General features: G+C 38.4%; 1 protein-coding gene across 1 annotated transcript in view; it reads right to left on the bottom strand.

Annotated features, from left to right (window-relative positions):
• The window catches only part of LOC123985861 (alpha-2-macroglobulin-like), a 37,057-nt gene extending 18,566 nt beyond the window's left edge, over positions 1 to 18,491 (bottom strand). Inside the window, exons 1-25 of the mRNA XM_046073809.1 lie at positions 18,409 to 18,491; positions 18,072 to 18,252; positions 17,806 to 17,962; positions 17,204 to 17,256; positions 16,986 to 17,006; positions 15,860 to 16,025; positions 15,697 to 15,781; positions 15,430 to 15,580; positions 12,560 to 12,677; positions 12,321 to 12,430; positions 12,069 to 12,236; positions 11,738 to 11,965; positions 10,926 to 10,989; positions 10,667 to 10,812; positions 10,278 to 10,427; positions 9,811 to 9,954; positions 9,621 to 9,702; positions 9,327 to 9,504; positions 6,910 to 7,135; positions 2,206 to 2,332; positions 1,916 to 2,037; positions 1,756 to 1,807; positions 1,300 to 1,383; positions 652 to 828; positions 22 to 97 (exon numbers count right to left, since the gene is read on the bottom strand). Of these exons, the coding sequence (XP_045929765.1) occupies positions 22 to 97; positions 652 to 828; positions 1,300 to 1,383; positions 1,756 to 1,807; positions 1,916 to 2,037; positions 2,206 to 2,332; positions 6,910 to 7,135; positions 9,327 to 9,504; positions 9,621 to 9,702; positions 9,811 to 9,954; positions 10,278 to 10,427; positions 10,667 to 10,812; positions 10,926 to 10,989; positions 11,738 to 11,965; positions 12,069 to 12,236; positions 12,321 to 12,430; positions 12,560 to 12,677; positions 15,430 to 15,580; positions 15,697 to 15,781; positions 15,860 to 16,025; positions 16,986 to 17,006; positions 17,204 to 17,256; positions 17,806 to 17,962; positions 18,072 to 18,252; positions 18,409 to 18,491 (3,149 nt within the window). The remainder of the gene's footprint in view (positions 1 to 21; positions 98 to 651; positions 829 to 1,299; positions 1,384 to 1,755; positions 1,808 to 1,915; positions 2,038 to 2,205; positions 2,333 to 6,909; positions 7,136 to 9,326; positions 9,505 to 9,620; positions 9,703 to 9,810; positions 9,955 to 10,277; positions 10,428 to 10,666; positions 10,813 to 10,925; positions 10,990 to 11,737; positions 11,966 to 12,068; positions 12,237 to 12,320; positions 12,431 to 12,559; positions 12,678 to 15,429; positions 15,581 to 15,696; positions 15,782 to 15,859; positions 16,026 to 16,985; positions 17,007 to 17,203; positions 17,257 to 17,805; positions 17,963 to 18,071; positions 18,253 to 18,408) is intronic.
• Positions 18,492 to 21,236: the final 2,745 nt, after the last annotated feature.

The following is a 21,236-nucleotide window of genomic DNA, read 5'->3' as shown; positions in this document are numbered from 1 at the left end:
AGTAAATATAAATGTGCTCACCAAGTGTTCCCCAGTCCTGATCCAAATGTGCTGTAAGCACCGTCATCATGTTTGTAGTTCAGCTGTCTCTGGTAGCCTGTAAAACAACAAACACTTTGATCAGGGCGTTAATTAGCTACCCACTCAGATTTGATAGGATTGTTGAAAAGTTTATTATCGGAGGTAAACTTGTTTCTGATGTCTATGTAAATTTGAGAGAAAGAGGAAAAAACATGCAACAAAGCTCAGCTAGGGGTTATGGCGGGGACACTATGGTCACCAGAATGCCCCTCACAGTGTTGTGCATAAACGTGTTATAAGATTGTGTTCAGTAACTCATTAACAAAGGGTAAGACCACAAACCAAGAGCCGCAAAGTTCCTCCACCCAAGTCAAACCCACAGCATTTCATTAAACGCAAAAAAGAAAAACGATAATGTGAATAATTTCAAGAGCCAAAATTATGAAGTATGAACGGGACTAGTTTATTTTAGTGTGTGAACTGAATTTTTTTTTGTCAAGCAATGACACACGACAGATGTTCTGCTTATGTGTGCAAGCAGCACCAGACTGTTAAAGATGGTAAGTTTTGGATATTTAAAGATCTTAAATGTTTCTTTTATTCTGTAATATAAAGTTAGCAGAGACTCACCACTGGTCAGGAAGTTGGTAGCCTTCTCCTTGATGGCTGCGGTCAGCTGCTGTGTGTTTTCCAGGTACTGGAGGATGTAAATGTTGGGGGCCAGGAGCGCCATGTTCTGCTCTCCACATCCATACGGCATCTGCAGCAGCCCATCCAGGTTCTTCAGGGCTCGGCCCAGAATGTCACCTGCACAAGAACACTGACTCACTAAGACCCTGCAATCAGTTTAACAACATTGGGTACTGTATTTGCAGTGTGTTTTCTAAATGCTCTGCATGTGATGTCAAATTGCAATGTGTTGAGCTCTCATTGCCACCATACACTTGGATGTTTGACCTTTATTGTGCATTTGTGGTTTTGTACACCAGAGTTTGACACCAGAATGGTGTTTTTTTAATCTGCTGAAGTGTTTTTTATTCAAAGTATAGTATTTTTATACATCTTCAAACATAGAGGGGTTTTTTTAGATTTGCTTTGTGTTTTTTCAGCAGTTTGAAACAGTTTGACAACAAAGGCATAAAAGCAAAACACGATCTTTAAAAGGACAATCCAGCCGCAGAAGTCTATTTTTATTATTGATGCCCTTCAATAGAGGGAAGCCTGTGAACTTACCAAAATGCATCTGTTTAAAACACTAAATTAAAATGAATTTATTACCCAGGACTGATAGTGAAGCACGGGCAGATCCATCAATCATGTTCTCAGGGAGTTGGATGTCTATTTCCTCTGTCACAGCTTCCCCTGTGTACAGACAGAACAAACACCTTTCAAAGAGAAACTCTGTACTGAAACAAAGATGTAATTTTAATTGAATGGATGGTCAGTGGATTAAAACAAGTCAGACTGGAAAAAAGAACAAATTGGGGGTTCTTGGGGTATGATCAGCTCTTCCATTAGGTAGTTAAATGTAATAAAATATAGTTAAGTAATGACATTTAAAATAATCTGAGACACCTGCGCTAAACTTATCACAACTGCCATAATCACAATGAATTAAATTGATACCTGCGAGTACTGAATGTTTCTATTGCATGTTATCTACTCGACTCCTAACACATAGCATTTGGCTCTCCATTATGTAAACGTGCCATGCCTGGTGTAAAACATACTGACCTTTTGGGCAGAGCAGAAAGTTGTAGGTCTTGGTGATCTCAGTTCCCTCAGCCTGAGGAAGAAATAATATGACTTCCAAAGTTTCCAGCTTGTATTAAATGCAAAAAATAATGGTTAATGGATAAACTTGTCTTTGTCATCTTGTTTTTAAGGCACCAACCTTTACTATGAGAGATCGTGTGACCACGTCGATACGTCCTCTCTCTGGAACACTCACAATCTCATTGTCACATGAAGTGTGGGATGCCACAGCCTCAGCAGTCACAGACACATTCACAACCCCTAAAAAACATCAACAAGCAGAGTGAAACTCGAGTAACAATTTCTTCAGATCCTGTCGTGTGTCAAAGTGTCAATGAGGTGTATTGTATTGATTTCATAAAGATGAAAAGGAAAGACAGCAACTCTTTTAACATTTGACACCAATGTGGATAAAAGCTTGATCCTCACCCAAGGCTGAGGGGGCCATGGTCCAGCTGAGGGTCTTGCGCTCACTGCCACACAAACAGGATGTGTACTGGTCACCAGAGAGCGGAGTGAGGGTGTAGTCTAAAGAGGGTGCTGGAGTCACAGTGACCTGTTCAGTAAAGACAACATTAAATTTTATAAATTTTGGCAAAGAGAAGCTATTTTGGCCTTTCAAAGGTACCAACTTTAGATTGGTGCAATTGATTCCACCTTGGGAGTGGGTAAAACCATAAAGAGGTAATTTTATGCTCATTTTCAGGTTCAAAATTGTATTTGGGGGTTGTACCAGAACATTTTCATTTTTAAAAAACACTATATTTTGTATGTACCCTGAAGTCATAACAACTTCCTGTTTCGTGGCGAATCATCAATAATCGACACCACGCCACGGGCACCCCCAGTCGACTAAACTCACCATTTGTACAATGTTTAATCATCAATGGGATTAGACTGCACAGCAAAAATTTGAAGTTGATCAGACTAGTTCTCTAGGAAGAGTTTCTTAAAGTACGGAGTGTGTACATCTTCAAAAGTGATGATTAAATCCAAAATTGACTACCTGTTCAGTATCTGCCCGCCTGCCATGTGTACAAAGTTGTGTAAGTTTTCGAGCAAGTTTATGCCGTCAAAAATGTGATTCATTTCCAGAAAAAATATTTCAGTTCAACGCTCTGGTCTACATGTCCTGACTAGGATTTGATCTCTCAACCGTGGGATTGGTAAGGTAAGACCTTCACCACCAGGCTATTCAGACTCATTGTAAGCCAATGCTTTTAACTTTCTCTGTTGATCTGGTTTTGAATTGACATGAAATGCCTCCAAAGCACCAACAGAGGGCACTCAATGACCAAAGATTATTGACACACCACTAGGATTGGGTATCATTTAAAATGTTACGATACCAGTACCAAAACCAGTACCCTTAAAGTGATACCCATACCAATTGAGAACTTCATTCGATACCTTGCATAAAATGCCACCTGTTAAAGCCAGTTGATGGGAAGCCTGTTATTAATTTATTGTTGTTATGGACAAGCAGGTCATCTATTTTATTTTTTCTTGTTTCAAACAACTGTTACATAAAAAGTATTGGGAAATTGCATCACATCGCTCCTTCCTCAATCCTAATTAGGTCATCCCCACTGGTAGTATTAGCCTATTAGGGGAAACACTACAGATGGGAGATTTTTTATATTTGAATAAAAGAGGAGTGAATGAGTTTAGTGACGAAATAAGTTGTGGGAAACGAATTTAAGGTATTTTTTTGATACAGGTGTTTAAAGTAAACTATGGAAAATTATTTTGTTAACTTTCAATCAATAGACTGAATTAAAAGACCTCCGTAGTATAAAACCAGAATGGAGTCTAAACTAGGCACTTAAGTACACTAAGGAAAAAAACAGATTGCCTGTCACACAACTGTTTTGCTTGTAAATATAGTCTACTGGAATAAAATGAAGACAAATAAAGTGACTAATCTCATGAAAGACTTATTTCCATTAAAGAATGATTGCATTTCGAAAAACCAACAATATACACATTTAAAAATAATCACTGCAAGTCAGTGGGAACTGAAGATTTTGTTGGCAGCATTAAGTTCAAACACCATACAGCTGTGTAAAAGTAGTGTCTAAGCAGTGATCAGCTAACACTGTCGGTTGAGGTGGGAATCAATCCCAGGTCTGGAAAGATTAGTGCTGCTTTGAAGACCAACACACTACCACAACTAAGCTATCGAAGGATAACTGATACAAACTACACAACTGGATCTTTTGTTGATAGAAAAGTGCATTTGCTATAAAAATAAAGCTTTTCAGCTATCATTTTGGTGTTTTTAGTTAGAGCTTGGGCAGCTGAGCATACAAATATACATCATGTGTCCACACTCCAAACAGGGAGGAAGATTTTGCAAGTTAAAGAATTGGTAAGGTGAGAACTCAGCCTGCAGTTAGAACAGAGAGTCCATGAGACCACGACTGCGAGTTACCTATCTATTAAGGTTTAGATGTAAAAATATAAATCTCCACTAAGGAAAAAGTTGGGTTTTTCAGAGTGAAAAGGCTTGTAGCTACATTTTGATGCCGTTTTAGTGCTTATGGAGATGAATATGCGCCTCTGGCAGCAGTTCACACCCAGATCCTGTCCTCCACACTCTAGCTGATCACGTGACACACTAATGAAAGCCAAAAAAACTAAACATTTTTAGCAAACACCAAATACAATTTTAAAGATTAGCATCTTGTCTGCAGTTTAAAGCAGAGCTAGAGTTCTCACACTAATAGTAATAAAGAGTGAAGAAAACAAAAGTTGCTACAGTAGTGCCATCAGGTCAAATATTAAATCTGTCCAATTCTAATGGTTTATGTACCTGCATGACTAATGATATTCCCATCAGTCTCAGTTGTACTTTACATTACATTTACATGAAGTCAATATTTTATTGCATTACAGGTTTTCTGAAATATTGTGTAAATATGCAAATGAGCCAGCATCTAATGAAATATGCAAAATTATTGTTTTATTTTGTTGAAACATTATACTCAGATTTTTTACAGAGGGACTGGATGTCTCTTTTTATTATTTCATAAATGGAAAAAATACTGTCAACAGGCATAAAAAAAACTATTTTCGACCTGTTTTGGGGGATAAAATGTTCTATAATTCAGGCTTTGAATGATAGATGAACAAAACCCTCTGTAAAAACCTGTAAAAACTGTAAAAGTTTTGTGTCTGTAAGTGCTACTGACTGTCTGAACAGTCTCATTTACACACTCACAACGGTATCTAAACCAATCAGATCAATCAACCAGATTGCACGCTTAGATTAAGTCCGCCTCTGTACTTTCACGATTGGTTGCTGGTTCAAAGAATATGACCATATTTGGATCCAACAGCATTGTGCTGTAAAGAGAGAGCTTTCTAACGATATGGACGATCATATGGTGCTGACAGCGGCAGGAGATGTTGCGGTAGAAAGCTAACTTTTAGGCAAAATCTACAGACGCACAGAGACAAACTGTAGTAATATAAACTACTAAATGTAAAAAGTAGCAAAGTAGCCCAAATTCTCAAAAATTTACCAGTGCATGAAAAAATAATGTTTTTGCCTGCCTTAAAGGTCCAGTGTGTAATATTTCTGTGGATCTATCGACAGAAATGCAATATAAGTTTTTATTACCTTAGAAAGACCCATTTACATCTACAAAACTGCAGGTCCCCCCTTTACAGTAGCTGAAAACGGACAAACAGCGCTACAGAGTGTGTTTCGTCACTACATTCTTCTTGTTCTACTTCTGGTAGAATTCAGGCAGTGCAGACACTTATCACTATGTTGAATATGTACGTTCAAAGCAGTGCTTGAAGTGGACAAAAATAGGTTCTAGTACCCCACCCCCACACATTTTTAACAAAAGCTTTCAAAAAGTGATGAAGACATTCTGATTGTGACCTGTCTCCAGCATCAACAGAGTGATATTTTTAAATGTCCCACCCCATCCAATGGACGGTTCACGCCAAGCGATACTGATGAGCTACATTTAGCACAGGGCTGCTTGAAAGGCACCCGAGCTTCTCTTCTCCCTCGTTTCCGCCAACAGAGATTAGCAGGCAGGCAGGGAACCTGATATGGAGAGGGCAGAGGAGAGTACCGGCAGCTTGGGAGAAGTCCCGGTACAAAAGAAAATATCCCGGTACGGCAAAGAGTAAAATGTTGAGGTGCCGGAACTGCGTACCAGAGCGTACCGGCACACTTCAAGCACTGGTTTAAAGAATAAGAAGTAGTAATAATATACTGTAGGCGTCGGCAAATAAGTTTTGCATCATAGCAATATTTTCAACTTTAGATGGTGAATGAGAATATAAGCCATAATATTAACTTTTGACATGTTGTTTGGTTAGCTCAGCTGTGCAGGACTTGCAATCTGAGGGTGGCAAGTTTGATCCCACCTCAGGATGATTTTTTTTTCTCTCTTTAAAAAATGGATTCTGCAGCGAAAGTTTTTCAGATCACGGCATGTACTGCACTGTTTGTGTTTTGGTGTTTGAACCACATCATTTCATCTGACGGCTTTTTCAGAGGAGTGTCAAGCAGGCTACAGACTCTTTTAATGTCGTTCAGAATTTTTTAAAGTAAAAGCTCAGTTCAACTCCAAATACTGTATTACAGTAAACAAGCTTCTTGTGCTTTTTGTGGGCAAACCACTAAAGAGGATGTGATTATGTGAGTAACTGTTACTGTCATGACTGAGATCTATTTCAGCACCGCTATCATGGAACTGGATGGACTGTGGTGCAGAAACAGTGTTTCACACTCTTGGCTTACATTTTCCATGTTATCTGTCAGTGGCCAAGTCACAATAACACATGGTTTTACTGAATAATCAAGTAAATTTCTTAATAAATCTACCTAAAGAAACCTCATTTCTAGACTGGCTACTGACACCTTTTGTGCTCTGTCAGCCACCGTAGCTTTCCTACGCTCTTTGACAGGGTAGGGGACAGTGGTAGACTGGACAGATGGTTGCAATTCACAACCCTCACCACTAGATGCCACTAAATCTTACACACTGAACCTTTAACATACTAAACTAAGAAACTTAGATGGTGCATATGGTAAATATACCTGCTAAACATCAGCATGTTAGCCTGCTGCCATTATCTTCTAGGTCATGTAAAAGCATTGGTTACCATGATGCAGCTGGACAGGTAGTTGAAGGTGGTTGCCTTCAGTTCAAAGCGCTCCCCCCGGATGATGGAGTAAGGCAGGCTGAGCTCCAGGAAGAAGGGCTGGAAGACGGTGATCTCTTTACGAGGAGCCAAGCCAAACCCCTGAGGGGACAAACAGAAAGCCTCCGTCTCCCAGGTGGTGATGGTGTCTGGGACAGTGAGGGACACATCCTTTGTTCCAGACTCTCTGAACCAGCAGATACACACAGACACATTCAGTGAGCTGGAAACATGCTGACATAACTCAGATTAGACAAAGAAAAACAATGTGAGAAGATGATTAATGTGTAGAATTAACTGCACCAATAACACTACATTATAGTTAGTAAGTAATTGTATATGCTGCATTCACTAAGAAACTCAAAATGTTGAAGATGCTGAAATTCACCAATTTCTCCTGCTGAATAAAGAGCATAACACTGAGCATGATGCACTATCCCTGATAATAACAAAATTGTCCCAGGTGTCACAAACATCCTAAAAGGACAATATGTTTTGTTTTAACATATCAAAAATAAGTTTTGATGAGCAGTGGCAGATTTGTGGGCAATTCACATGTGCAGGGAGACAAAAGGAAGTCAAAGAAAGAACTGCTGTACATGATCTATGGGCCTAAATCCACTCAAATGTTGCTAATTTATGTCCATCAACGCGTGGCCAGGTCATTTTCCCTGTAGGGATTGTAACTCAGCAACAGCAACAAAAATATTTTCCTAATATGCAATAATCTTCATAACACAGCCTGTCTCACAGGTCTTCAAAAAGCACTCGCAATAATTGAAACATTTTGTTTGAAGTTCACGTAATGTGACCCCCCATCCTTACTCAGACTGCCTGCATTTAGAGAGAGCACGAGAGAGAGAGAGAGAGAGAGCATTGTTCACAGCTGCGGTTTCTCCGCGACTTCTGAATTGCAAAATTGTAACCAGTAGGCCTATATTTAAATATAAATGTTGTCGGTCAGTGTCTAGTCAATGTATTATCATAAACGGTTAACAGCCGCCGCACAGTAGTGAGAGAATATCATGACACACCTGACCGCGACAGAGACACCTGTCACTCTGTGTCCTGCTGTCTCTGTCCCCGTCGCTCTGAGACACTACTGTTTCACTGTCTCCAGGATGATTCATTCCCTCTAAAGCAGCTGTGAGCTGCAAGTGCTGAAGTGAAATTTTGTGTGGAATTGTTCTGATATTGCTGTCTGATCACATGTGTTTTCAGTTTCGGTTTTCTTCCTCTGATGAAGATCAGTGCGCTCGTCTCATTGAGTAGGCTACAGTCCCAGACGAGCTCTGTGTCTGTCAGACGGTCTAAAGGGGGTAGCCTCAGGGGTGGACTGGTAATCTGGCATAGGCTACCGGCCGACGAACCTTTAGGGCCGGTGTTACGTAAAAACAAAAATCGCCTAATGCGCGAAAATAACCTATATGCTTGGTACTGGAGCTGCAATAGCATCAACATCAGCTGCATAGCCTACCCTGCCTAGAGCAGGCACTTGAAGGAGTAAATGAGAGCCATATAGCTTGCACCAAGAAATGTTAATTTACAAATAAAATGCTATGAGAAAGGTTTATTTGCACAATAAGAAAACCTGCAATGCAATATAAATATAGTGAATATAAATATATTTTAAGAAAGTAACTTAAGGTAAAAAAAAACAAACAATAAGCTGCTGATTACTGCATTACATTCTATTATATTTTTATATTCTGAATTGTCACCTGCCACCTAACTTTTGTCCTTCCCTTTATAAAAATAAAGACCTTTCCACCATAAATTGGTGCAGAAAATGTCTCCAGAATGCAGGAAGTGTTTAATGCTCAAAATCTTCTGGGGGGGATTGAACATTTCATCAATATATTTCTTTTTAAACTAAATTCAAATTAATTAATCATTATAATTTATCATTATGGGGAAAATGTGCCACATGCACAAAGACTTGAGGCTACTTCAGGCATGCCTGCATGTATGTAGCAGCTGTGATTAAATTAAATGAGAAAAGTTGATCTACAGGAGAAACATATCTGACAGCAATACAGAATGCCTGACAGCCACACATTATATTACACTAAATTATTTTATTTTGTATTGTCACCTCAGACATTTCCTCAATAAATTGGTGCAAAAGGAGGAGGACCCCCACTCATTAATATTATCAGTGTTAATTATTATCAGAAAATGAGACAGATGTTAGAGTTACTGTGTAGAGGTCATTTACTGTTGCTTTACAGATGTACTTTGGGTAGGCGGTAACGGGGGGTGGGAGGTGAAAACAGGTGAAAACATGAAAGATTTTTGGGCTGGGCTAAGCCCCCAATGTTTCAAGAGCTTGGAAATGCCCCTGATGTCCATCAAAACACTTTGTGACAGAAGCTCACCCAACTTCCACCAGGTCCCATATCCAGGTCTCAGGGAAGAAAGTGCGGACTGTCTCTATTGGTGGGGGAGGAGGAGGAGATAATCCGGCAACTCCCAGAGCAGGACCATGTGCATGTGTTAATTCTACTACTCGTGAATACATTATCGGAGGACGGCTGTCATATCTATAACCTATACCTAAAAAATAAACCAGAAAATATTACATCAGAAGTGGATCGTAGCAATGACATAGTGAACTGATAAAATGCTGGTAAATGTTCAGCGTTACTTGATAGAGCAAAAACACAAGTTACCATAATGGAATTCTCTTCCTTTGTACTTGAGGCATGAAGGAACTCTGATAACCAAGTTCGTTGCCATCTTCAAGCCTAAATTCTAGTTCATCAAACAACATACAGGCATCACTGAAAAGTTAATTAAATGTATAAAAACAAAATGTATGAATATATTCTTTATATTGTATATTTTCTGTGCAGGAAATACCTGGAAAACTGAATAAGCATCATCTTCATTGACTCTTCGGGAGTATGGCACGTATCTTTTAGGTCTCACTTGCAAGCATTCTACAGGATCTTCAACCTCATTTGGAAAATAAGATGCTTTTCTGACAGGCAATATGTCAAATATCTGTAAAGAAAGGTATGATTCAAAATTATAAACTGCCACCTTTTTGTTGTTTTATGAAGATGTGACAAGTAGGGATTGAAAGGCTTACTATTTCATTTTGAAATGTGGATGCAAAGTGTATCAGTCAAAACAGTGTGCACAGATGCACCTCACATTTGTGATCATAACTTCTTCGAATAGCAGTTTTATAACAGCATGCTTCAACTGGGTAAAACAAATCTAAATACTAGCTGAATTAAACTGTCAACTCTGGATGATGGATGATGTTAACGTAAAAAAAATATGAGTAAACATCTATTAGTTCAGTTGATTGTAGCAGTTACCTTGTCTGCATTCAGAGTCTTCCCTGGTTCCTTGATGAGGACGCTCTGGTCGACAGCGCTCACACCACACAGAGAGTCTGGCTGGGCCGTCACCTGCAGGATGGTTTCCTCTCCTGGGACAGCTGAGGATGGAGAAAACTCCAGCGACACCTGACACATACAGAAAACACATCACGCCATCTGGACTTCAGTGGTATAATGTGTATATGTGTGTAATATGTGTATTTCAATACCGAAAAGGTAGAATGTTTTAATAAAAATAAAAAATGTCCTATGTTCAATAAAAGGTTATATACTGACCTTTTGTAAATAAAAATAATATACACTTTGATTCTACACCTACATCTGACATGTACAGTCACTACCACGCGTCTCCTTCTCTCACTGACCTTGTGACTGAAGCATTTCTCGGTGGAGAAGTCAGCACTGTGGGCGATCACAGTCTCACTGGGGAGGACGGCGTAAGCTACAACCTGGACCTCTGGTGCCATCTCTGCAGACACTGTCAACTTGAAGGACACCTCGCCCTCAGTCACTGAAACAACATACCAACTGTCATCATTCACATGCCTCCATAGGTCAAGAAAATGCAGCTCAAAGGTGATCAGGTCATGCTAATTTAAAGAGTGATTTTAATGTGTCGTTCACCTGATTTATCTTGCACTTCAACCTGCTTAACTCCTTGCATGAGAATGGCTCCTCTGGATAAGACCTGGAGAATTTGAGAGAAAACAACAGAATGAGTAATGCAATAGTAAAACCTAATTTCCTTTAACAGCAGATTACAACACTGCCTGCTGTTCTGGTCTGTGGTTATCTATCATGTTCCTAAGTACTTACTTGAAGTATGTTTGTGTTCCATGTCAAAAGGTTTGCTGTATAAGTTCAGTGTGTAGGACATCAATAAGTGGTTCTTCTGCTAAAATACAGCTGCTCTAAAAACAGATCAGGGGCCAGTCTGACAAAGATAGTGTAAGTTACTCTGGCTCTGGTTTTACTAAACTAAACACTGGTCATCCTGAATGTCCAACTGGCACTGTTAACCAAACAACTATGTTCCCGTGAAAGAGGAGGGCTTTGTAACAAACTGCCAGTCATATGCAACAACATCAACATATCCAGAGATCTTGAATTCTTGATTCCAGCAGTGAAATTCATTCAAAGGAGAACTCAAATTTCACACATCAAAGTGTGTTTCAAATCTAATGAGAGCAGCTTAATGTTTGCAGCCATTGTTTATTCGTGGCCTGGACATTACAATTACTCAACATAGTCCATGCTAAATGTTACCATTTAGCACAGAAACAGGAAATCTCCTGGGTAATCTCACCATCTAAATGGCATTAAGTGTTTTCCTTTAGGCCAGGTGTCATTAATCTGAAAGTTCATTTTCTTCCCTATGTCCATGTCTCTGGAAGAGAACTGATGACCAGCTGAGAAATACTTCACCCACCACTCACCAGATACATCACATCCACAGGGCCCCGGATCTCTCCAACTACAGTGTATTTGATGGAGATGTCTTCTTCTCTGTCACAGAGAAGAAGCTGATCCTTCTTCTTCACCTCCAGGATGCTGACTGTTTTAGAATCAGGAGAAGGAGGTTCGGGCACAGACAATACATGCTCTCCAACCTCATAGTATGGTATTCTATAACCAACGTAGTCCAGCGCCGGTTTGTTGCTAACCTAGATTGCAGAAAAGAAACACCAATGAGCTCATGGTGGAAGAGGCTGTTTTGTCATTTAATTTGTCTTACAGGCTGTCGTCTTAGTGCTACCTCTTACTTACGTGGAGGTGGATGTCCCCTTTAAAGTCAGCAGAGCTGAATGAGAAGGTGGCAATCCCATCACTGTCAGTTGTGAGGTTCTGTACCAGACGTGCTGACCACCTTTCACCCTCAAACAGGTACACTGGCATGTCAGGAATGGGTGTATTATTGTAGTGAACTGCTTTAACCTGTTAGAAGCACAAAGTTGTATCATGGTTTCATTTGCACTGTGAATAGAATCAGACGAAGAAGTGGAGACCACATGCACTTACTTTTCCCTCCACATTTGATCCTTGGTCATAAATCTTGGGTGTGTCAATGAAGGACAGCTTTCCAACAACATATGAAATCCCTATTCTCTTCCCCTGTTGGTGTGAAATACCTGTACAAGAAGCTTCCATGTTACAACAATGTTTAAACACATGATATTGTAATTTTCTTAATACAGTAAATCTCTTTTTAAAAAATAGATATAATTATAAATATACTATATAAAATATATTATACTTGCCCGTCCCCTCCTCTTCCACCTTGGCACTGAGGTCCAGTACATCTTGCAGCACCTTTTGGTCAAGTTTTGTGAAAGTTGACATCTTGAAGGAAAAAGTGGCACAGCCTCTCTTGTCCATCTAGAAAGTACAATAAAATAAGGACATTTTAAACCTACCCCCAATCATATCCTTGTTCAGTCAAACTTATAAGTGGTTCCAACACTTTGGAAATCCTTAAATTGGTTTAGCTTTTTCATACCTTTCTTTAGTTTTCAGTATTCACAGTTCAAGCAAGTTATGAAGACACAATCGAACACATACTGAATCATACTGTTCATCCTCACCTACTTTAACTTACAAATGTAGAGACGCTTCTCTTTCTCATGTGTGCATAACAAACACATGGACACATGTAAATTACACACACAAAAACTTAGAGGAAGTGATTCCATCAGAATTTCATTCAGTTCTGTCTCAATGTAACAGAGGACTCCTATGGTAACTTTAGTCCCTCCCCAATTGATCATCTTGTTGATAGTGCTGCAGGCTCACTGCAAATGACACTCGATAATATTGCCCCTCTAAAAAAGAAGATAATAAAACTTCCTTTTAAAACTTGAAAGGAAATGGTATTCCACCAATCTGGAATTTAGATTCATCTCACAAGATAATTTTAAAACACTTAGGAAGACTCTCCATACTGCTAGAGCAAAGTATGACTCATCATTAGTAGACAAAAAGATTTCAGGTTTCTTTTCAGAACTTCAGCCGGGCTCTATTGAGCGATATATTCCCACAGCTATTACAGGGATAAATAAATAAATTGGCATTAAAGGAACTGCCCTAAAATCCTATTCATCAGATTGATCTCAGTTTGTACATGTTAACGAATGATGAATCCTGAATGCACGGCTTATACTTATATATGCTTCATTTAGGCTTCCATAAACATGAATTGTTATGCAGATGATACCCAATTATATCTATCAAACAAGCCAGTTAGCTAAATTTCAAGCATAGTTTTGTCCTTTCTCGTCCCTCTCCTTTCCTTCTATCTCTTTCTGCTGGTGTTTCTGGTGTGGTGTTAGATCGAGGTGCTGTTTTAAACTGTAATGGTCAAATGCACATATGTTATACACCACACTGGCTCTGGAACTGTGGTCTGGATCTGTAGTAGGGCTGAGCAATAAAACAATAATCATAATTATTGCAATATAATTTTCCTCAATAAGAATATAACAAATTTTCAATATATAAATAAATGTTTGATTTACTTTATTTTTCTATTGAGATATTTATTTTGTTGATTAAAAGGGACTGAAAAAAAAGATTTAGTAATCATAATTTTTGAAAATAGATATTATATCAGTTGTTTTGAGTGTTCTACCTCAGATCTGTGAAGTGAGCCAAGTGTTTGTCATGTTCTGACCATTAAGAATAGTTTAACCACACAATTAAACATCTGGTTTCTAAAATGTTCACTCTATTTGAAAGAAATAATGATTTTACATTAATTGTGAAAATTATTGATATCAAATGGTATGAAATGTTTTTAACGTGATAACATTTTTGGCCCATCGCCCAGTCATAATCTGTGGTTGCAGGCTTCCTGCTGCCCCCATGGTACTGTTCGACACATGCTGCTACAATTGTTATTTTTAGTCCAATTTTTATTATCATAATTATTAGTACCATTATACATTTTCTTTGTGTACCACGTTATTGTTTTTGTATTTCTGTGTGGATATTGTGTTGATATTGAGGCAGATGGCTACCGACCCTTAGTCACAGTCCTGCAAAAAGGGAATTTTTCCTTGCCTGTGTTGCCAAGGGCTTGTTCATGGTGGAAAATGTTAGTTCTCTTATTTACTGTAGGGGGGTCACTGTTAGGTAGGGGGCATGTTGTGCACTCACAATGACGGTACAAACTTGGCTGATAAAAGTCACACAAATAAACTCCAGGTTTGCTCAGTCAGAATACTGTAGACCTATATTTACACTGCACAATTACTGTATCTATGGCTGAACAGTGCATTCTGTGCAAGTGTGAAGCTACGAGATTACAAATTCAGTGTTTCTAGCAGACAGCACTGGAGATTTCCAAATCATGTTAGAAGACCCAGGAAAAAGCAATAAGTTAACAATGATGTTGTCAAAAGGACCATATTAATGTGTTAGCTTGTTCCAATTAATATACCTGTCTAGATTTGGAAGCCTAAAGCTCCTACAACATACCACGGCACAAATGTCAGCTACTGCATTCTATCAAAAAAGTGGACAAAACCAAATGCAGTTAAAGGGATGAAACACACAAGCCTGTCATCTGCCTCAGAGTGAGTTAAAGAAGAACAAAAGTCAAAGTGACGTTTGCTAACCCAACAGATATTTACTGTTGCTATGCTTGTTATAGGCTTTCTGTATTGATGATTCATCTCATTTTTTTGTATTATCACTGATGTTTTAGGGAAACCTTTTTGCAGTGTTTTTCTTGGATTTCTGGCCAACGTAAGCATAAAAGGTAACAAGATTTGTTTATGATTTAAAAAGACCTAATTCCAGATTCCACTTTTGGGTAAGCTTTAGTTTCTTTGGCTGCTGTCCAGGCGTCAATGAATTCCTGTGTTTTTCGTCATGCAAGCTTTTAAAAATGATAATCAAATCTGGCCAAAACTTGTTATTTTTTAACATGTGGATTTTTCAACTGGAAAACGAACTTCAAAAGCTCTCTGAGCATGCTGAAACAAATGAACACAAACATGCTGAAACTAATTATCGTCACCAGGCAAGACCGCTTGTTACCCAGTTTACATCCATTCTGTATGGGCATGTGTAATGTCTACCTTTATATGCACCTTGTTTCAGCACAAATGAGTTGCCACAGCAACTGTACCTGCTTTGTCTCCTTGTAGCATGGGGCAGTTATGTCAGGGACTCCTTCTGGATGCTCAGGGGTGATTACAAGGGCAGGATAAATATACTGATTAAGAGGTCGGCACAGCTGCACTTCAACACTGCCTGGCACAGGCTGTCCATATGTATACCTATTTAGAGGGACATAAAAGAAAAATACTGGGTTGTTGAAAAGGAGTCATTCACACCATACTGAACCTATTTTACATTATCTAAGAGTGTAATGAGTTAAAGGGCTTTTACTTACTTTGCACATACTTCTGCATCTATTTCTTCCTGCTCAATACTTGCTTCATCAGACATATTTATTGTTACATCAAATTTTGGCAAAACTGTGGACAAAACATGACTGTTAGCATTCTTGCTTCATTATAAATGCACTGAAACGGAAGTGGAAAAAAATAACGTACCATATTTCTCCACCTTGAAGCTGTGATATAGATTATTTTCACCAATCGACACAATGACTTGGTAGGTTCCTTCACGGGCCTCAGAGTTCAGGGAGTAAGAAAGCTGCAGTATTTTACCATTCGACGTTTCATTCAGCCACTGCCCAATCCTGTTGTTGTTAGCATCCTGTGCAATACGGCAAATGGAATATGAATATATGAATATGTATTTATGACAAAAACAGGATACTAATATGAATACATGCCACACAGATATACACTGCTAACCATGCAGCTTATTGTTCATTTTTCTCCTTCAACAAGATGGCAGATAAATCTGGGACATTTAGAAAGTGTAAAATTGTTGACTCTCAGTTTAAAAAACATGTTTACTTGAAGCACTTTTAAAGCTTGAAGCTGACGACATATTATTTGAAACAGAAGCTGAAAACAGATGCTGACCAGTGCATCGGTAGGCTAATATTAGTGTCCAGTTACAGATATATTGGTATTCTATCTAGTTTGACAAAATATCTTAACTAAAAGGTCCACTTACTAGTTTGTGAAGTGCAAAATTAAAAAAAAAAAAAAAAAATTAGAAAGCCACAATCTGAGACTGTTAGAATATTCAGAAAATGCTAGTAGGCAGAGCTCAAGTTTAGATTTTTTTTGATGGAGTACATTAACTTGATTTAAGAAAGATAACGGACAAATATGAAAGAAAAATGCAGCTTTTAAAACAGGATTTTTTTAGGTCAATGATAAATCTTTAAGCTCACCTTTTATGTTGTTCTGGTATGTATTGTACACCAGATTAATTTTCAGTGATGTTCACTGTTTAAATGCACTATTCTTATACTTACGATCATTGTTTATAAATGCCTTGTTCACAATACTCAGTGTAAAAAATCCTGCAATAGTACATACTGTACATTTGTCACAACTTTTTAATAGCCACATTTGAGGGCTTGTTTGTTATTATGTAAAAATAATGTATGTTAATAGTAAGACATTTTTGAACTCAATCAGAATCAGAATCAAGAAAGTTGTCAAATATTTCATAGCGGTGGGGTAAAAACTAAAAAGTTGAATTCACAGAAGGTTTAGGCTTTTTTACCTGAGAAAGAAAATGGTCAGATCGTCTTACCTCAATTTCGATTATGTTGTACTGCAAAAGAGAAAGAGAGAATTTTTAGGGGTAAGGTTTATTTTGTTCTCATCACACAGTGTCATGATAAGTGTGGGTTAGTGGACTTCCATCAAGTTATTTCTTTTGGCAACAATGGTGCTCAGGTATTAGAGTCACCTGATTATTGCCAGATGGTAACAATGAGATTTAAAATTAGGGACAGTTTAAACACTCACCAGCTGACTGACAGGTCTGAACTTGGTGTCCAGTGTAACGACTCTGAAATGTACTGAGAGAAATGCAAAGAGATTATATGAAGCTTTTACAGCTAATCTATACCTGGGTTTAGTTACATCATTACTGTCAAAAGAACAAAGATTAGAGAGTGAAATCATTGTGAGATGTGCATGCAGGCAGGGGATAGACAGCAAACTACAATAACTGAGAGCTTATTGGGAGATCGACATATGAATCTTTTTGTTCCTTACGCAAAATTAATCTGTGGAAATGTTCAGTATCCTGAGAAGGAAACTTCTCTTTCAGCTCAGAGTTCTAATAGCTAATTATGCACTTATTATGCAATCTCATCATAGTCCTGGATTTCAATAAAGTGCTGGATATTTTGCACAGAAATTGGTTATGACAAAACATAATTGAAGGTAAGATAGCCCACATGGTTTGTGGCTGTGTTTGTCATTACAAATATGATCCAGAATGTTTGGGCTTAATGTTTTCTTCCCCATGCTGTGTGCACATCCACAATTGTTTGTAAAGAGGTAACCTGTCTTAATATGGTACCATATTGTTACAACATCAAAGATAATCAACTCAACGTTACCTGTTTGTCCAGGGAGGTAGATCGGTTTATCTGTTTGGACAAAAGTCGTTGGTTGATAGACTTTGATCATGACTTTCCTGACTTCTTTTGAGTAAAAATTGTCTCCTCGTAGCTCTACCTCCAACATCTGCAACACTTCATTCTGCACTAAAGGAACCTGCAACAGAAAGATCTTTTATTAAAGGTTCTCCAACATGAGAAGAGTTTCTTTTAATTTACACATAGTGTGTTGTGGAACTAACTGAAAGTCCATTTTTAGAGCTGACCTGAAACTGAGCACAGGTATGAAACTCTACACTGGATGTCTCTTTGAGAAGTGTTTTATTCTGCTCTCGGGACATCAAAGTGACGGTCATGTCCAGAGTCTCGTTGGGCTGCAGGAGACTCGCACAGAGTTTGGTCTCAGCTCCAGCTTCAAGAACTGCAGGAATGGCCACCATGTACTGCCTGCAGACACAGACAGTAGATACTTTACTGGATCCCAGAAGATTATGCAGCAAAAAAAAAACCCCATTATCTAAGATGCATGTAAACTGTTTAAAACTGACACACATACAAAAAAATATGATATTGTACTTTTTTAGACAGTACAAGTAAACTTACGGTCCCGCCACTGCTTGACCCACACACATCCAGCTCAGGACACAAAGCGTCCATGTCCACATCTGAATCCCAGGAAGACCCATGACTGACTGACATGAGCTTCAGAGTCAACATCTGTTAAATAGCCTCTGACACCATCCACCTCTGCTTTACACACACACACACACACACACACACACACACGCACACACACACACACACACACAGTCATCATGCAATCCCTCTATTTGATTTCCAGGTATCCCATAAATCAGTCATTTATAGACTTCAGTTGTTTATTGTATTGTATAAGGCTCACTGCAATTAAAAGACATTTTTGAACACCTTAATTTTGTTTAATCAGCTAAGGTTTAAAGTTATAAAAGTTTGTCATTCCAGCTAAATGAAAATGTGAAAATGACATATGATTCTATAGAACCAGGGTATAAAAACCATTAGACAGAATCAAAATGATCTGAAGAAGTTAAACAATAGATTCTAAATTTTGTCCACCCATTTTGTTACAGTAATGCCTTCACCAACTATTTCGCTACTGCAGGTGGTTGGACACGTAAAAAGCTGTAACATCTTTCAACATTACAAGCTTTTCATACAGTTGAAATACCAATTCTAGAGCTATTTAATTATATTATAAAGTTGTTTGAATTGTACTTTATATCACATTCTAGGATATTCCACTATTTCTAACTGTGTTCTGCACATTCCTTCTGTTTTATCAGTGTTACAGTAAGTTCAGTTTGCTTTTGAGTTCTGCAACATTGCCCTTTACCCAGCGTGGGGTGTTTGATTTTGTCAGTAAGTAAATCTTTGTTAACTGATACAGTCCTCAAACACTGCTCATGGGTTACCGCACATCAAGAAATGTAACCTCCCAAACTATTTGTATTAAGACTATATAAAATTTAGACTTTATATGCAACCACGTTTTATGGTACTTTTATGCTTAAAATGTACAGCTAAATGATTTTCCATGCTTTTCAAGCATGAAAGTTGCATGCAGTGAATCAAAGTAGCTGCACATAAATCAATAGCAATAAACTTATCTGTTGACAAAACTTATCTGTAAGACAAAAAGATTATATTTAAAAAGTACTGATACTTTAACCCACTGAAATATCAGCAGTGACAGTAGCAACCAGCAGCAATCAGCCATCACTAGAAGACAACAACAACCACAAAGTTATGGAAACCCATAGTTTTCTACTTGTGGTGTCAAAGCTGATAGTGTGAGTATGAGTGACTCATAAGACAACCTGAGAATCTGCCTTATTGCCATTACCCCATGTGAGGATATTTGTCATAATTCAAATGAGTCCAAATAGAAAATGAAAAGGGATCAAAAAATGCACTAATAGGAATAATGGCATTTGATATTTATCATTCTGGACCGGGGAATTAGGTTTTCCAATGTGTGTAAATAAGGAGGTGTGTCCCAAAGGTTGGAGGGAAGGCTGGGGTGCAGATGCAGAAAGATAAACCAACCACAGCTAATGCTGTAGTTCAGAATTGTTTTGCAACTCACCTTGAGTCACACAGGAGGAAGGAACCACATATGATACTGTTAATCGTTTCCATCATGCCGTGTTTGGGTATCTTAATACAAAATAGATTGCTGTGTACTTTGAAAAACATCAAAGTACACAGCATTAGAGAAACAAACATAAAATCACATTCATGGTCACTTCAATGTATAAAAGCGAGCTTAAGTCCCGGGTGCTTGCTCCACAACAGTGTGTTTACTATAACCTATAATAAACGTTAGTGTCGGGGTTGCTGCTGTGTGCTCAGGCAGGAACAGGGTGTAGACACATGCAGATACAAACCAGGCAGGATAAGTTTCCTGCAAACATTACAATGGCAATGTCAAGAAGTCCAAAAATAATAATCCAAACTCAAGGTAATGTACAATCCCTAAACAAATGTAAAAAATACAACAGTCCAGTCTGTTGAGAATAGATTATCCAAGATCAGACCGATGGTGAACAACAGGCAGGGATGAGGGCAGACAGAAGGACCACGGAAACACATGACAGAAACAACAATGATCCAGCAGAGACTTAAGGACTATACAGGTGCTGGTCATATAATTAGAATATCATCAAAAAGTTGATTTATTTCAGTAATTCCATTCAAAAAGTGAAACTTGTATAATGTATACATTCATTCCACAAAGACTGATATATTTCAAGTGTTCATTCATTTTAATATGGTGATTATAACTGACAACTAATGAAAACCCCAAAATCATTATTTCAGAAAATTAGAATATTGTGAAAAGGTTCAATATTGAAGACACCTGGTGCCACACTCTAATCAGCTAATTATCTCAAAACACCTGCAAAGGCCTTTAAATGGTCTCTCAGTCTAGTTCTGTAGGCTATACAATCATGGGGAAGACTGCTGACTTGACAGCTGTCCAAAAGACGAACATTGACACCTTGCACAAGGAGGGCAAGACACAAAAGGTCATTGCTAAAGAGGCTGGCTGTTCACAGAGCTCTGTGTCCAAGCACATTAATAGAGAGGCGAAGGGAAGGAAAAGATGTGGTAGAAAAAAGTGTACAAGCAATAGGGATAACCGCACGATGGAGAGGATTGTGAAACAAAACCCATTCAAAAATGTGGGGGAGATTCACAAAGAGTGGACTGCAGCTGGAGTCAGTGCTTCAAGAACCACCACGCACAGACGTATGCAAGACATGGGTTTCAGCTGTCGCATTCCTTGTGTCAAGCCACTCTTGAACAAGACACAGCGTCAGAAGCGTCTCGCCTGGGCTAAAGACAAAAAGGACTGGACTGCTGCTGAGTGCTCCAAAGTTATGTTCTCT

This window comes from Micropterus dolomieu, linkage group LG17, assembly GCF_021292245.1.
Source record: "Micropterus dolomieu isolate WLL.071019.BEF.003 ecotype Adirondacks linkage group LG17, ASM2129224v1, whole genome shotgun sequence".
Classification (NCBI taxonomy): domain Eukaryota; kingdom Metazoa; phylum Chordata; class Actinopteri; order Centrarchiformes; family Centrarchidae; genus Micropterus; species Micropterus dolomieu.
This window is presented reverse-complemented; position numbering and strand designations above follow the sequence as displayed.